Source organism: Cyprinodon variegatus, unplaced genomic scaffold (assembly GCF_000732505.1).
Source record: "Cyprinodon variegatus isolate N-32 unplaced genomic scaffold, C_variegatus-1.0 Scaffold99, whole genome shotgun sequence".
Classification (NCBI taxonomy): Eukaryota; Metazoa; Chordata; class Actinopteri; order Cyprinodontiformes; family Cyprinodontidae; genus Cyprinodon; species Cyprinodon variegatus.
This window is the reverse complement of record NW_015150552.1, coordinates 1310327-1327503: the sequence shown is the minus strand read 5'-3', so window position 1 is coordinate 1327503 and position 17177 is coordinate 1310327. Positions and strand designations below refer to the sequence as shown.

Below are 17177 nucleotides of genomic sequence, written 5' to 3'. Positions count from 1 at the left end.
ATATATATATATATATATATATATATATATATATATATATATATATATATATATATATATATCCAAATATCCAAACGAAATTTCCTTTTGTCTTACCCTTGTGCAAACAAAATGACAAATAAAATCTATCTAAAGTCTAAAAGTCTAAAGATAAAATGATGTGCCTCTGCAAGTCATCTAGGAGTCTTCAGTGAAATCATAGATAGATAACTACTTTAATAATAACATAAAAATTCATTAAATGTTGATATTAGTGAATTTATATCATTTTTTTTTTATTTTTGCAGAGTGATTATTGATAAAGGTAGGTAATAACAATGTGAAATATGTTCGCCCCAGAACTCAAACCTGAAAGAATTTTGTTCACTATGCCTTTTATTTACACAGCATAGATGTTTAAATATATGCATCTATATAAAGGCTGCAGGAAAGTATAGTTTGTCTTTTTTTTTTTTTGAAATATGGTTGTTGTGCTTGTTGTAGATTGACCCTGAGGTTCTGGTGCCTTTCGGCCACCCCTCAGTGTACATTGGTTATTGACTGGCCACCCCTATTAGGATTTTCTGGCTGCGCCTCTGAACAGTCTTCCTCATTTGGAGCATGACATAATAATTATTTTCCAACGTTTTTTATGTAATTTCTATGAAAATTTCATAAAGTAGCCTTTTTTAGATTGAAATGACTGAAAAAAACAGATTGAACTCCTTGTCATTATTAGGGCTATAATAGGCTTGTAAAACCAACATGCAGTATCTAGAATCTAAATATTAACATTATTCTATTTTGAGTTTCACACCATTATTATCATCACACCACCGACACATATTACTGTGACATCCTAATCTTGATTTGATGTTGTGTAACGCTCTATAATGCACATGTGTTGCAGCAGAGCAGTAATGATGATGTCATGTTTTCGAATAGACGCAGTCTGGAACATCCGGGTCTTTTCCCTGTGGCGTATCACAAGCTAACGCTAGCTAGGAAACTGTCAAGCTGTCAAGTGGAGAGGCTGGGGCAGACGGTTCAGCTTCCCTCCCTGGCTTGGCCCGTACACAGATCCTCCCCCTCAGAAACACAAGAGCCGAGCTTATTCTTTTGCTCACCAACTGAGATAATGTAATGTAAAACGGGAGCGCGTAAAGAGGGAGTACAGTTCCAGAGTTTATGCACTAAGTGTTGAGTGACGACAGTTAAGTGCTAGCTGTAGGCTAGTTAGCTTAGCCAGCGCTAACCCTCACATTTCGTCGTTGAACACCTTCTTGTGGTAACTGCGGACACTTGGTCCCTATTGCACATTGTGTTCCTGTCATCTGATATTTTGGTTGTTTGGTAAGTGAGATCTTCTCTGTGATCGTCACATAGTGCAGGATATCCCGACAGTTAGCATTTCGTGCTAAATTAGCGTCTCGACGTTAGATTAGCGAGGCCAGCTTCGGCGGCTCTGTTTGCTTCAACGTTACGTTAGCACAACATGGTTGGAAAGGCCTGACGGAGTTAGTTGAGAGGGACAAGGGTCAAGGGCCGCGAACTGACGGAGCTGTCTGTTTATCTGATCCTTGGCTAACCCTTCATCCATCGGCCTAACAGAACCTGATTAAACTGGACTAGTATATGGGAAGCAATTCATACCAGCGCGAGCGGAACTGTGGGATTTGAACAGGTTATTCGTTACAGTGGTTACCAACAAACTGGTCAGTCAAGTAGCTAACTTTAGCCTTAGGGTTGAAACCATGTATGTTTTAAATGAAGTAGATGAACGCTGGAGAAATACTTGATGGGGTGCTTAATGGACGGGTTATTTCCTGCTTTTAAATTGATCTTTTAGCGTGAATATTTAATTTTTCTTTGTGATTTTTAAGATAATCGACAACTGCAGCCATCCTAATAAGTAGTCAAACTGTGTTCACATCTCTACTATATTTAGACTGAGCAGGGCCCTGAATTCAACACTTAAGATGCTAATCTGCTGCCACAGAGCGGATTGTTGACGTGTTATTTGCTCTAAATCAATTTATCTATTACCCTAATTATCATTTTTCCTGATAGTGACACTATAATGTTTTTACATGTAAAGGTTTTTTTTATATTGTTTTTAAAGTTTGAACAAGGGATCGTCTTTCCAAGAATAACTAATAATAAGCATGTCAACAAAGGTTTCTAGAGTTTTATGTTTAGACAATTGACTGTCTGCTGTCATAACATGCTTGCACAGGAGTAGAGGTTACCTTAAGTCAATGCAATCAACCTGGTTTCCCTAGATAATATTTTCACTAGTTTGCATTACAAACTGATTATGACTGGACTTTGTTATATGATCGAATTAGAATTAATGTAACTGAACGAATCTGATATCCTCTGCATGATTGGGTAATTATTTATATATTTTTTCAAAATAAATTGGATATGTTTTTTTGGGAAAACACTTAGATTTAGTAGGATATATAATGCACTTGATCTAATAATGCATTGATATAGATTTAGAAAATTGTACCAAGAGTTTAGGCCATGGGTATGTCTATTATTCTGTCTGGAAATTCTCAGAACTTCAATCCAAATAAAAGCCCTTTTTTACACAATAAATAGTACTGTCACTAATATATAGATTGCAATCCCAAATTTACTGATAGCAACATACTTACTGATAGCCATATTTTCTGTATTTCTTTTCATGGTGATGTGAATCTTCTAGGTTGACCACCCAAAGTTACAAGGTAATAAAAGATAGCAATGTTTTTAACAGATTTTTTTTTAGGTCAGAAATCAATCTAAAAAGCATTTGCTTGTTTGCTATTTATTTTCAATTCAAAATCATGGGCTAAAACATTTTCTGCTAGCAAGCAGTTGTATCTTACATTATCCAGGCCTTATCCTGGCTGCAGTAAGGGTTAGCATTGCTTTAACTGTAGCGTGATGGTTGAGCAACAAAAACATATGGGCCATAGTAAGGATACCAGGTTGCCTAGTTAAAGCCGGGCTTTAGGATAAACTATGTTTTTTTTTTTTTTTTTATGGCTCCTTGGATATTTTCTTTGTTTGATTTTAGATTAGCCAAATGATTAAAACGTATTGTAAGACATTTGAACAACCAGTCTAGATGTTCTTATGCAGACATGTATTTTATGGTTGTGTTGCTACTGTAGTGCCCATGTTGTCAAGTGTGTGGACACATAAACCACATGTCTGAAAAAGTTTGGGATGATGTTGTAGTTGATGCTTTTCAACAGTTTTATTATACAACCACTAAAAATTCACATTATTTTATACTTAATTTGTTTTTCAGGTTATTAGAGGGACACAATGGGGGCATTTCTGGACAAACCAAAGATGGAAAAATACAATTCCCATGGTGAGGGTAACAACCTGAGGTATGGGCTGAGCAGCATGCAGGGTTGGCGGGTTGAGATGGAAGATGCACACACAGCAGTCATTGGTCTGCCTCATGGTCTCGACCCCTGGTCGTTCTTTGCCGTTTATGATGGGCATGCTGGCTCTCAGGTGGCTAAGTACTGCTGCGAGCACCTCTTGGAACACATCACTAGCAACCCAGACTTCAAGAATGCTATTATGGAGTCCAACAATGTGGACGGTGTGAAGAATGGGATCCGCACAGGATTCTTGGAGATCGATGAACACATGCGAACCATCTCGGAGAAGAAGCATGGTGTAGACCGCAGCGGATCCACTGCAGTAGGGGTAATGATCTCTCCAAGCCATATCTACTTCATCAACTGTGGAGACTCGCGGGGTCTCCTCAGCAGGGGAGGAGCTGTTCACTTCTTTACACAGGATCACAAACCCAGCAACCCCTTGGAGAAGGAAAGGATCCAGAATGCCGGTGGATCAGTCATGATCCAGCGAGTTAATGGCTCTCTTGCTGTGTCCAGAGCCCTGGGTGACTTTGATTACAAGTGTGTCCATGGAAAAGGCCCAACGGAGCAGCTGGTTTCGCCAGAGCCTGAGGTGTATGCAATAGAAAGAAACGAGGGTCAAGATGAATTTATTATACTTGCCTGTGATGGCATCTGGGATGTCATGGCCAATGAGGAACTCTGTGACTTTGTGAGGTCAAGGCTGGAGGTTACAGATGATCTCGAAAGAGTCAGCAATGAAATTGTTGACACTTGCTTGTACAAGGTATGACGTGTTCACCAAACTTGCACCGACATGTTAATATACTGCTTGGTTTATACTTGATTTACACTGCTTTTTTATCTTTCCACAGGGAAGCCGGGACAATATGAGTGTTGTTTTAATCTGCTTTCCTGGGGCCCCAAAGGTATCTCCAGAAGCTGTGAAACGTGAGGCTGAGCTGGACAAATACCTGGAAGCCAGAGTAGAAGGTACAAAACATTGTTTGAAAACTTGAAAGCATTTTCGTCAGACCTACCAGTCTGACTATGACAAGAGAGTTTTAGGAAGCTCTCAAGAGATTTGACCCTAATGTGGAGGAAGATCTGACAGATGTGGACACCAAGACTGTGTGTTTGGGAGGAAAAAGCTCCATTTACATGCAAAAAGAACATTTAAGTCTAGACTTGACTACATGTTTGGGAAAGTGTCTGTTATATTCATACAAAGAAAACTTGCTTTTTGGGAATAGAAATTAGTTTGGAGAATACCAGAAACAAATTAAATGACCTCCACAGTCATGTTTGCTGTATAAAAAGTTTTTTATATGTAGTTGGAGCAGTTTGTCTGAAATCTCTGCTCTTCTAATTTGGTGCAAGGCTGCGACTAATAATAATTTTGCTAATTGATCAGTCTGTCAATTATGTTTTCAATTAATCGATTATTAAACAGCAAACGGCAAAGATTTTCCTGCAGAATTGAACCCTTTAAAGCCCGATCCAAGAATAAAACAAAACATAAAATTACTTTTTTTTTGTTTGAAGTCCTTATTTGGCCTTTTAACAAAATATGTAAAAAGAAAAAAACAGAAATACATTTTTGATATTAATAATTTATTACTATGCGATAAGTCAAGATTATTTTTTGTGTAGTCTTCTACTGGCTGGTATATCTGATTGTGTATAATAGGATTTTGAGCAAAGTTTTTACCATTAAATTATGCAAAAGGTGTCAGATGCAAAACATTTCAGAAACCGTATGTATCAAATATGATACATTTGGCATTACAGGGTTAAACCAGATTAAACTAAAACTTTTCAAATTAAGAAATTCTGGATAGAGCATAATGGACTATTATTAGATATTATTTCTCCTAAATGTAAAATGGTATAGCAATTGCTGTAAATGGGTTGCTTTTTCAACTAAAAGTATGTTTTAGAGTCTTTATACTCCCATTAACGATTAATAGATTTCCAAATTATTTAGCGACAGTTTCAATAATCAATTCATCATGATTAATCCAAATTATTGTTTAATCCCTAATTCGGTGATATAAAAAAATATATATCAATTTTATGTATTTTTTAAGCTGAGTTCAAAGATGAGGCTCTCATCCCGAGTCTGGTGGGTTTATTTTGGCTGCATGGTGTAATGGCATGGTATAATCCCATTGCAAGAGTCCAAGGTAGCTGAAAGATAGTGTGTTTAATTAATGTTAAGCCACATGTTTGAATCCTGCTGCACAAATGGATGGTTGCACACAAACTTCCTCAGATTCTCCTTGCGCTGTGTAGTCTAATAAATATTTACAGTATGTTCACAGTACACAAAAAAAAGACAAAGAAAACATGTCTCATAAATGAATAATGTAATGCTGCAGAGTAAAAGTGGTCTCAAAGTCAAATCCCTCATGGTTCAGTATCATGTAACTTTTAAATGTTTTCATTGCCTCACACAATTGAATGTCTAAGGTGCCTTACTAGCATGAGGATGAGCTCTATGGAGCTCTGCTGATGAACTTATAATTCAGTCGGGTGTGTTGAAGCCAAGATGTATGTGACGGTTACAGGACACCTGCTCTCAAGGAATGGAATCTAGGGGCATTGGGGAAAACGGAAAGGGCAAATGTCTTGGATGCACCATTACACCTTTATGATCTGTGATCTATTGATAAGCAATGGGCAAAAACTCACTTCGCTTCAAGGTTTACTGTACACCAAATACTTCTTTGGATGAATTGGTTTTGAGCGTAAAAAAACTGCCGTCATAGTCGGACAATTGTTATTCCAGATCTTTATTTCTTTCTTTTTTTTTGAGATGGACATAATAAAACTTTTTCAGTGTTTTAGTTTTCTTTTATTGTGTTTTAAAACCAAATTTCCATTTGCTCTTCTAACAGAGATAATCAAAAAGCAGGGAGATGAAGGCGTCCCAGAGTTGGTCCATGTTATGCGGACGTTAGCATCTGAGAGCATTCCAAACCTCCCTCCTGGTGGAGAGTTGGCCAGCAAGTAAGTGATAGCTACTGTTAGTTACTAGCTGAAAATGAGTTACTGTTGTTAAACTATTTCTTTCAATCTTATCCCTTCAGACGAAGTGTTATTGAAGCAGTGTACAACAAACTTAACCCGTACCGAAGCGATGACACCGTAAGTATCCAGCAGTTTATGCTAGTCTTTTTACTTTCTGCTTTATTTAATTATTGCATGGTTGTTGTTGTGTGATCAGCTTATTAGGTGTATGCCCTCATATCTAGAAAGATGCAGTTTTTGTTGTTTTTATTTTACACAGCGAGTCATTAGCTTGGTGATTATGGATTGACGCTGCATCAACAAGATGATCTGCAGTGCCCTAAAAAAGTATTCATAGCCATTCAGCCTTTTCATGTTACAACCACAAACTTTTGTGTGTTTTACTGAGATTTTATGTTACAGATCAGCACAGTTATAGTGCATGGATGTGAAGGAGGAAAATATGTTTTCAGCCCCTTTTACTTGGGGGACTCTAAATTAAGATATTTCAGAGCTTTCCCATTTTGTTCTCAGAATTAGTCCTTTTTTTGTCTTTTCTGGTCTCAGAGGGACCTAAGTTGAACTTAAGAATCAAGGCGGAAGAAATAATTCACTGAATACATAATCTCTATGGTTAAACATGGGGAAGAGGTAGACTTTTATGTTTAGAACATGGATGGAGCTCAATGTAGTTCAGCAAACCTTATTAGAGACTGCAATATACCTTAGACTGTGATGGAGGTTCTCCTTCCAGCAGGACATTAAGCCTAAACATGCAGCCAGTGATGGAAGGAAATTAGATCAAAGCATCAATGTGTTAAAATGACACTGTCAAATTCTCCAGAACTAAATTTGTTTGTTAGGTGGTTCCAACAAAAGAAAATACTGTACACTGATGCTCTCCGCTCAGTCTAAATTATCTGGAGTTCCTCTGGAAAGAGGCATAAACATTTCGGGCTCTAGATGTACACTGAGATGATAGGCCTACTACAAAAAAAACTTCAGCTGTAGTTGCATTCAAATGAGTTTGTAGAAACCCTTGGAAACCATATCCCCATCCTTCAATTCGGCAGCTACTTTTTGTTGATCTGTTACATAAAATGCCAGGAATGTCCAGGGTTTAATACTTTTCTATGGCACCGTAAATCTCCATCATGATGGAGCTTTAATGAGACACTGTGGAACATGGTGTTTCTTGGCCAGAAATGTAGAAATAAAAAAACTCTCTTTTTGTTTTTGTCCAACTCGGTCTAGTGAAGGAACCCATCTTACCTCTGTATCTAGATCTGTAGCTTCACACCACTGGAGTGAGTGGCATTGTTATATTTTTAGATGGGTTAATCAATGAAAGTCATGTTTGTTAAATATTTGTCAAACCAGATGTTATGGGTTGCATATTTCCATTGAGTTTATAGCATAACATAAGCTTTCTATAAATATTTGTCTAATATTTTTAAAGGTATTAGTTAAGACCCATATTTAATTTTTTGTGCCCCTGAATGTTTAGTGGATTACTATCAAATGTCTCATAAAAATCTAACATTCTCTTCAGTTCACTGTTTAAACCTTTGATTTAGTAGTTTTTGATCTCCGAAATAAAACAATTTGTAAAGAAAGGTTTAAAAATGGTTTGACCTTTCCTATTTTCAGATCCGTTACACTATTACAGAAGAGTGTTATTCTTCTAGGCCGACCTTATGATTAATGTTGATGATTATACTGGCCTTCCCCTTCCTAGGCGATCAAAGTCAGATAAATATATTCAGTTTGACATTAAACAGGAGAGCAGGAAGTCGCATCTGAGAGGTGGAAAGATGTGTTATGTCCATGTTTTATTTCTCTAAAGCAGCTGCTCTGAATGCTGTTAATGTGCTTGGTTTTTGTCATTTGTCTTAAGCCAATTCTTCCAGTATGTAACACACTAAAAGTACCCCGAGTCTGATATTTAGTCTTTTGACATGTCCTTGGTAATGCAGCTGTGCTTCAGTTTGGTTTATTTAAAATGGCAGAACCCTCAGTCATGTTTAAAGGTGGTGATCTATTCATATAAGCTCCATGTATTCATTCAGATTTTTTTTTTCCACTCTGTATTGTTAGTCCTTTAGTGGTCAAGTGAAATTTTAACCAGAGGCCTTAACAGTTACTAGATCATTAACTTTTTTTTCTTTCATTATGTTTGGGTTGTTAAGTTCCTTATGTTATTTCTGGTAGCCACAGTAACTGCAACCATAGACATAATGTTGTTAGTTTGAGAGCTTATCTATTGAATTTTGGTACTTTTCCAGAATTATATAGAAATAAATATCTAGTTTATTTATGTTGCTATATTTTCAAGCTCTTCTAATCTAACATCAGTGCCCCTACATAAGTCCCAATAATTCCCTGAGACCACATTCTCAGGTTGAGCACCAACTGAACCATTTATACATACAAATTGGTCCCATTAACAGGTGAGCGCATTTATCGCTTAACCCAGCAACAGTGGATTAGTAGTCTGATAAACCAGACTAAATGTGAGATTAAATGTGTAATTTAGTCAGGCCCCGTAAATGAGGCAGTCAGAAGATTGTTAATGAGAACAACCCATTGTTTTTCAAACCATGTCTGTGCCTATTGGCCAACGCTCTGACCATTGAGTGCGACTGACTGTGTAAGCGCGACAGAAAGCTGGTGAGGGAGTGTAAACAAACAGCCTGTCGATAAAACGTCAATACGTCCTATTTAAAAATTAATGGGTGTAGATCCTCTCCCTGCTCACGTTTCAATGAAAACCCCAAGTCTAATCCTTCCAAAACTGATTCCAAAGCTGAGTCAAACGAGAACTGTTCAGTAGTTTTTGCCATCTTCCTTGTTGTGCTTTCTCCAGCGCCATGCAGCTTTGTCGTCACACCCTCAAAACCCCGCCCGCTTTGCATCTAAAAATTCAAAACACATCTCGGCATTGTGATTGGCCCACCAGTTCTAGGGCCTGGGGCATTGATTAAGGCTAGACCACTCCCAGGCAAAAATGATTTTGGCCTCTGGTGGGGGGCTAGTTTACTAGGCTAGTGGAATAGATGAACCTAATATCACCTGCAGGTGGCAGTAATGCAAGGAATATAGCTTTAACTGGGGTTGTCAAAAGTATCGAAACTCTAAAAAGTATCGATACTGAAACGTTGTATCCGGATACAATACTCGTTTTTAAAAGTATCGATACAGTGCCACCACCAGTGGCACCTAAGCAGTCATTCATCTAAAGTGCAGAATAGAGGACAATGCACTTTCAAAACACTGTGTGATTGAATAATTCTGTAAACTTTTCAGTTTTAGACTTTTTTTTTGTAAGAGGTGCAGCTGCTGAGAATTATTTTTGTTTCTTAACTGGTTTGGCTAGCGTCATTGTTATGTGTGCAAAGCATAGCCAAGGAAGAAACACTTAATTTTAATTTTATAAGTTTTTTATCAAGCTTGCTTAATATTGTGAACAGCATACAACCTTTATTGTATTTATTTATTGTATTTTATTTATTAATGAAAATATTTCTGTAGAATTTTGGAGTCTTTGTTTTTATCCTTGTGGTATCGAAAATGGTATCGAGTATTTTCCTTAGTATCGGTATCGAGTTGAAAAGTTTAGTATCGTGACAACCCTAGCTTTAACTGATCAAGCAAACCTCTAAAGAAGAATTTTTTGCTGGAAATTAACATCTGCTAAACAGCTGATTAGTAAAAGCAAACAATGGTTTTGGACTGATGGTTCTAAACACTTGTTTGTAGCTTTTTGAAAACTAATGAAGAATGTGATTTCTGAGCATTTTAGTCAGACTGGCAAAAACAAAAATTAAATGTTGTAGTACAGGAAGATCTAAACGAAGACCAGAGCATGACCCTGCAGTGAGTCGTACTTGACTCTCTGTGTGGACAGTTTTTTTTGTTCCAGGTCCGAATTGTTTCCAAACATCATTAAAAACCTACCTGCTTTCTTAGTAAAGCAAGCCTGTTTATCAATGGTCCTATTGTTGGGGAGGTTAACGTGCAACTGTTGTTGCACGTGGACTGTTGTTAGCTAACTCATCACTACAAACTTTTCGCATTAATACAAAAACCAGTGCCTTACCCAGTAATGTAGTGGCTTGGTTTACACTATAACGGCTCTGGTAAAGTAGTGGGTATGACTTTGGTCATGACCTGTTCAATTTAACGGGTCAGTTTTACTAAGTAAATATATTCTGGCTTTATACACACATAATCCAGAGCCAGTAAATTATTGGGTGAGGTCGTAAGAGTAAAATGAGCTTAGGACTGCTATGTATTATCTCAATATCTCTATAATCAAAATTCATACTATAAAGAATCACTGGCATTTATTTCTGTGATAAAGATCGGCTAATTATTTTAGTACTAGGAAATTAGGAACTATGTTCATATATCTCACGAGAGAAATTGTTTAATGCAGCTTAAAAAGGTTTTAGATAGTGAAGTGGTGGTAAAAACTTTTATGTTATTGTGGAAGATGTTCTTTTTCCGGGTGGATCATCAAAATAAGTGGTCCTCCTAATTGTCAATCATTCTGGTGAAATGTTTACGTTAGGCTGTCCTATGTGCTCATCCCCATTTACACTTACAGGTGGTGAGTCTGACGTAGGGGAAAAAAAATACAAATCTTCTGGAAAGTAAGCTTGTATGAGCGATGCAACACACGCGTTTAATAGGCATTACCTCTCGGGAGCGGGTACAGGGTTGTGGATGGTTTGTTTTTGTTTTGTTTTTTCAAAAAGTTGCGAAAATCATCCACTATACCTTTAAGGAGCTACAAATAAATATTTTTAAATCACAAAAACTGTAAATGTGTATTCCGCCGTGTTGGTGCCAAAATTAAAACTATTGCGTAGCCAGCAGTGTTTACTCCCTGGGCGCAGGAGGCTTTATCCATTCCCATGCCACCTACTGATCTGATACTGGCGCTGCTAACTGAGTGGCCGGCCCGAGCAAATGGCATTCCAAAGCTTGTAACTGAGAGCGATGGATCTCGCCTGCATTGGCTGTGGAGAGGCTGGTGACTAGCCTCTCTGTGCTAATGCAGCAGAGGAAGTGGACAATCTAGTGAGTGACCAGCCTAGGCATGCTAGTCACCAGCCTAAGCTTATTTTTTTATTTACCCCCCCAAAAATTTTTTTTATAATATATATATTTTTAACAATTAATTTACAAATCTTAATATTATGGTTAGATTTATCAACAGATATTGATCTATACTTTATCAGTAAGTAAAGTTGAATATTCCGCTATGGTATGGACAGCTATAATGTGGTGTTTAAGCTTCTACCTCATTGGAGTTTATAAAAAGTAAAAAGTTGGGGTCCTAGCACAGACTGTGTGGTACTTGAATCTAGGGCGTGGCGATATGACCTCAAATCAATATAACATTAAATTGGACACTTTTACCACAATAACGATAAATGCTCTGGCTCCTCTATCAAAAGTAAAGGCATAGGCAAGAAATGCAACTGATCTATTTATAAATAATTTATTTAATAAATCGCATTCCATCCATCTTTTTTTCTCGTAGTCCTTGTCAGGGTCGCGGTTGGACCAGTGCCTGTCTCCGGCAGTCTATGTGTTAGAGGCGGGGAACTCCCTGGACAGGGTGGTTGTGCTGTAGGCGGTGAAAGACGTTGGATGTGTTACTTTGGGCAGTCCCAACAGTTTTCAGAGAAACTTTGTATTTCGTGTTCTTTTGCTAAACATCTATGGCATAATTTTGGTAGCAGCGAGAACAATGTGCATCATTTAAACTCGCACACCTCACTCAAAACCGGGCTGCTGCGCGTTCAACTCCGACAACGAGCTCCTTCTTCTCTGCGCGCTCAGCTTAATCTCTTCTCTAGCTCGGATCCACAGGATTAACTGATGTAATTTTGTTTACAGCTGTGTTAGACGCTTCTTCACTGGGCTCATCCGCCATTCTCGCCTCTGACTGGATCAGTTGAGTGATGTGATTACAAACCTGATTCAGTGTCTTAAAGGGGAAGGAAATACCAGCCACAGGCAAAACGGCCAAATTACGTTTATTTCTTTTACCGACATGGGAAAATTGTTGCCATTATCGTAGTGAATGACCGTAACGGTAAATATTCAGTTTACCACCCAGGCCTACTTGATGATATTTTATAGCATGTGAAAGATTTGCCGCTTAGGTGACATACGTAGATAAGAAGAAATTGATTGGGTCAGGTTATTTATATTTATTTTTCGGTTATATCTTTTTGCACGGCTAAGGGATCTAGCTTTTTCTCTCAGGACACTGGAGTATAAAAATGTTCAATATATATTGTAGCTTTGAATCCACCAAAAAAAAAATTAAGGAATTTAAACATGTTTTTCATTGATAAATGAAACCAAATATCCAGAACCTTTCTCTAATGTTTATTAAGCTCGAAAAAGTGATATTCAAGATGCCAGCTGCTGATTGATGCTTATGGGTCAAAAACCTGGTAACACTTTGCTGTGTTAAATATAACAATGAAAAAAACAACTTTATAATCAGTTGGCCTTTGAAAATCAGAACTGAACAATGAAGAAAATCAACTCTGTTGCACATAGGTGAAAAAAATGACCAATTTAGGGGGGATTATTTACTGCATGGTTGGATTAAAGCCAAGATAAATCATTTTTAATTTCCTGTCCAAACACGGTGGGATCTTATGCTTTTATAACCAATAATTTGCTTTGTTAACAAATTCCTTTTCTAATAACTACTTGGAATTGGACACAGTTTGGTTGAGGTATTCATCTCTAAACATAATATATTTTTAAATTGTGCCTTGATCCAAATGCAAAACAAACCCAAACCCTTTCTGTTCTTATTGATGCAGCAAACATCTGCTGGAGTCCTTACCTGTACCTGTACATGTATGATAGAAAGTAGTTAAAGTTGTGTCAACACCTTGTGGTGCTCTGAGGTTTGCTGTGATTAAATAGCTGATCACAAGTAACAGCTGAGGAGGGGAAAATTGGCTAGACATAAACTCAGGATAAGTGATTGGTGCAACTCTTGGTGAAAGTGAGTTAAATCGTAAAATTGAGTTAAGAATTTGAGGAAAATAATATAAACCTGATCTATTATTGGCTAGATTTTGATCCATTCTCTCATCTTCTACTAATAAGTAATTTCTCTCATATATTCTTTGATTTCTCTTGGTTCCTAAAGTAAATGAAATAAGAGTACTCTTATCAATCCTACTGGAAAGCAACAGTATTGTTTTTGCACTTGTTTTGTTATCAGATTTTTCGTGAGATCTTTTTTCTTTTTTAGTTCCTATCTTCTGGGTTACTCTTTTGTCTGAATCCTGTTCCATCTGTCTAACCTGCTAATCTTGTCTGGTTCCTTTGTTTAAATAGGAAACCTTCTTTCTGTGTTCCTTGTGGGGAACTCTTTCTTAGCAACCCTGCTCTTTGTTGTTTAACTTACCCCACCACCTTGCTTTCCTAGTTAAACCCATAGTTTGTTCTAATTGTTTAAACATCCATGATTTCTCTCCATTCTGTTTTGTCTTTGCTTTAAACTCTCAGCTATTTCAGAAATCTTTTCTGCTACACATAAAAATGAGTCACAATATAGATGAGTTCAGAAGCAGTAGTGTTATATGATCGATGATAAAGATTATGTCTGACGTGATTAGTATTGAGTTGAGAGCCCAGTCCTCTGTCTGCTGTTGTAATTTAGACAGACTTTTATACTTGCATAGAGTTTTACCATTTTGAAGCGTCTTCTCTAAGGAGGGAAGTTAATTATTCGAAGTATATAAAACTTGTTTGAAAAAAAAAAAAACACCCTGCACCACTACATGGAAGAAAAAACCCTAGAAATGTTGTAAAAAAAAAACCATCAAATGAGCCTTTCATAAAAATATCTCAAGATAAAACCTGTTATCAACTGAGATGTTTTACAAAAACACAACCTGGAACTTTCTATTGTTTTATTTTCATCTTCCACTTAGCTAGATTATATGCATTATTCTGGAAAAAGATTGAAATGTTAGGGAAACATGTTAGTGCGACTTTTACAAGGGTTTTGCTACACATCAGAATCCTTTTTAGCTACTGAAACATGTGCAGCTCCTGATGGAGATCCAGTGGATGTACAGCCAAAGTCTGAAGGGTTTTTCCTTCCTCTCCTCTCTTATCAAGGACTCAGCATCTACAGACGACATGTGGTAACACACCCTCCTACCACTAACACAACATAGAGTTTACAAACCACCATCCTCTCAAGACCCACAGCAGCTCAGCAGTCTGTCTCTCCGTCACTCTGAGCTTTTGGTTTCTAAGAAGGGAATACATGGGAGGAGGAGGAGGAGGAGGAGCGGGAGGAAGGAGTTGCATGCACACAAACCTGGAATAGTGCAGCACCAGTCCACTCTGGAGTTCAGGATCCCCACCGTCTTGTCTCCCTTTTATGTTCACTCTCCTTATTATTCTTCTCTAAACTAATCCACAGCAAGTGAGTCCACAAGTTTTTTTTTTTGTTAAATAATCCGCCTGAAGAGTAAGATTTTATTTCTTTTGCTGTAATTAATTTGATTCACATTTCCTTGTGTGTTTGTATATTTCTGTTTTTGTGAAGTGCAATTGTCCTGTACAAACGGCCTGTATTTAATGCAGCTTGATTTTAAGTTTAAAAAAAAAAATGAAAGAAATGGGGAAGAAAAGAGTACTTTTATGCACTATCTGCCTTTTTCTGCTCTTCTGAAACTAAGACAAATGTTTATTCAGTGAATATTAGCGCAGCGTCCGCCAGGCACAATGTCCCTGCTTTATCTTTTTCTTTGCAACATTCTTTTGTTTTGTTTTTTTTTCCTTTTCAGTTAGTCTATGCTCTTAAGAAACGGGTAAATCGTATAATTGACAGCACAGTAAGCTCTCTATATCAGTTTAAATCCTCATCAGTTTTTATTGCAGTCTGCTTTTTTTTGTTCATAAGTGTACACACTCTAATAATAATAATAATAATGGCAGTTTGACAGAATGAAGTGGGAAAAATCTTTTTTTCGTCGGTTCTTAAAATGCATTTACTGAATGGTCCCATGTTGAGATGTTTGCCTTTGTGAAAAGATGCCTGCAGGTGTGTGTATGTGAGTCAGTAGAAAGGTGGATCTTTCTGGGTTCAGGTAGTTCAGGAAACTTATCTGACTGGATTTTAAGGGACGTTTCTCTCTCTCTCTCTCCCCCCCATCCATCATGCTGACCCCCCACCCCAACTTTAAGGGTTGACCTCTAACTCAAAGCAGCTTTGAATAAGAAAAAAGCTACGTAGATGCTATTATTCTGTCAGAACCTAATGAACTAAATTAACCTGAATTGACTCGTTGACTTGTTGAATTTGTGTGTACAGCGATTGGCGGCTGTTCAGGCGTCGACTTATTTAGAATCTATATATTGTCATATCTAGAAAAGCTAATTTCTAAACATTCAAGTGGACCCCTGTAGGTGCCATATGATTTTATTAAATCAAAATGTTCATCTTTATTACAGCCTATGCCAATTTATTTTTTCCATAGGAATGTTCTTTTTTTTTTTTGTATGTGGTTGAAAAAGGCATTTTAGTTTCCTTATCAGATAATTTGATCTAACCTGTTTTAAGCACTGATTTCCTAGGATTGATGCTGTAAAAAAAAAAAGAAAAATAACCATCTCTCTAACACGCAGACTATTTCTTCTGGTCTTTATGTTGACATGTGAACCAAGAACAAATACGCTTGTTGCAAAAGTTGTTTGCGTCACTTAAACCTGTCCTCTGCTCCACCATCACGCACAGCAGAGGGTTTGCTGCTGTTGTCTGTTATATATGTGGGCTTATGTTTGTGTGTGCGTGTTTATAAATTTGTGTGTGTATCTATATATAAAAATATATATATATGCATACACACACACACACACATACACACCCAGAGAATAAATAAATCACTGACTAAACATGTATTTAACAAACACATTAGATGTATTTCCTGAGGAGAAATGCTTTCATTTTAGATTTGTTTTCTGCTATTTTTGTTAGTCTTGCATTGTTCTGGAAATTTTGTATGTATATAACATTTCTGGCTTAATTTTTAAAAATTTTTTTTGAGGAATAAATCATTTCGTTCAATTTTCCTTTTTTTTTTGTTGTTGTTGTGCTATTCAGCCAATATGTATAAGCAAACCACTTTCCATCTGATCATTATGTAAAAATTTTCAATGATGTAAAACAGAGTAATAATTTACTAAATTTATAGTTCTTAATTTATCAACAAAAAAAAGACAATCTTAACTACTTTGCCGCATTTCTATTTGTGGTGGGTTGGTAAATCTCAAAAGATACGTGTAGTGTGATTTTTTTCCTTTTTTGAAAGCTGCTTTCTGATGTGCTTTTGTGGCAAAAACAAAAATGCCAAAGAAACTTTTGATTTGGCAAAAATGTGAGAGACACAATAGCTGATCCCTGCAGTATATAATAAACCCCATTTTAAGATTGTAAATGTAAGTTTTTTGTTGGTTGGCCTTATAAGGTACTCTGGTGTTTTTGGTTGTTTATGGTGTTAAAAAGTTAGTTGTGCGGCGGATTAATTGGTTGGTATTACTTAAGGTGACTGCAGGGGGCGCTGCTTTGGATAAGAATCAATTCTTTGTGACTGCAGCACCATATTACGGAAGAGGATTAGGGCCACTGAAAAAATAAAAAAGTTAACTGATTTTTAGATTGTATTTCAGTTTAAAATGGGGAAAAAAGTCAGAATTCTGACTTTAATCTCAGAATTCTGACTATTTTCTCAGACTTGTGACTTTAATCTCAGA

The 17177-nt window shown here is 36.9% G+C and overlaps 1 protein-coding gene across 2 annotated transcripts in view; it reads left to right on the top strand.

Moving 5' to 3' along the window:
* The first annotated feature begins 980 nt into the window (after positions 1-980).
* Positions 981-17177, top strand: part of ppm1a (protein phosphatase, Mg2+/Mn2+ dependent 1A) — a 25212-nt gene continuing 9015 nt past the window's right edge. Inside the window, exons 1-6 of one of the 2 annotated variants that reach the window (XM_015374220.1) lie at positions 981-1332; positions 3284-4137; positions 4226-4343; positions 6251-6362; positions 6443-6500; positions 14535-16024. In XM_015374220.1, coding sequence (XP_015229706.1) covers positions 3301-4137; positions 4226-4343; positions 6251-6362; positions 6443-6500; positions 14535-14564 — 1155 coding nt within the window. In that variant the 5' untranslated portion in view covers positions 981-1332; positions 3284-3300 and the 3' untranslated portion in view covers positions 14565-16024. Of the gene's footprint in view, positions 1333-3283; positions 4138-4225; positions 4344-6250; positions 6363-6442; positions 6501-14534; positions 16025-17177 lie in introns of those variants that run through there. The other variant, XM_015374219.1, reaches the window with a different exon arrangement.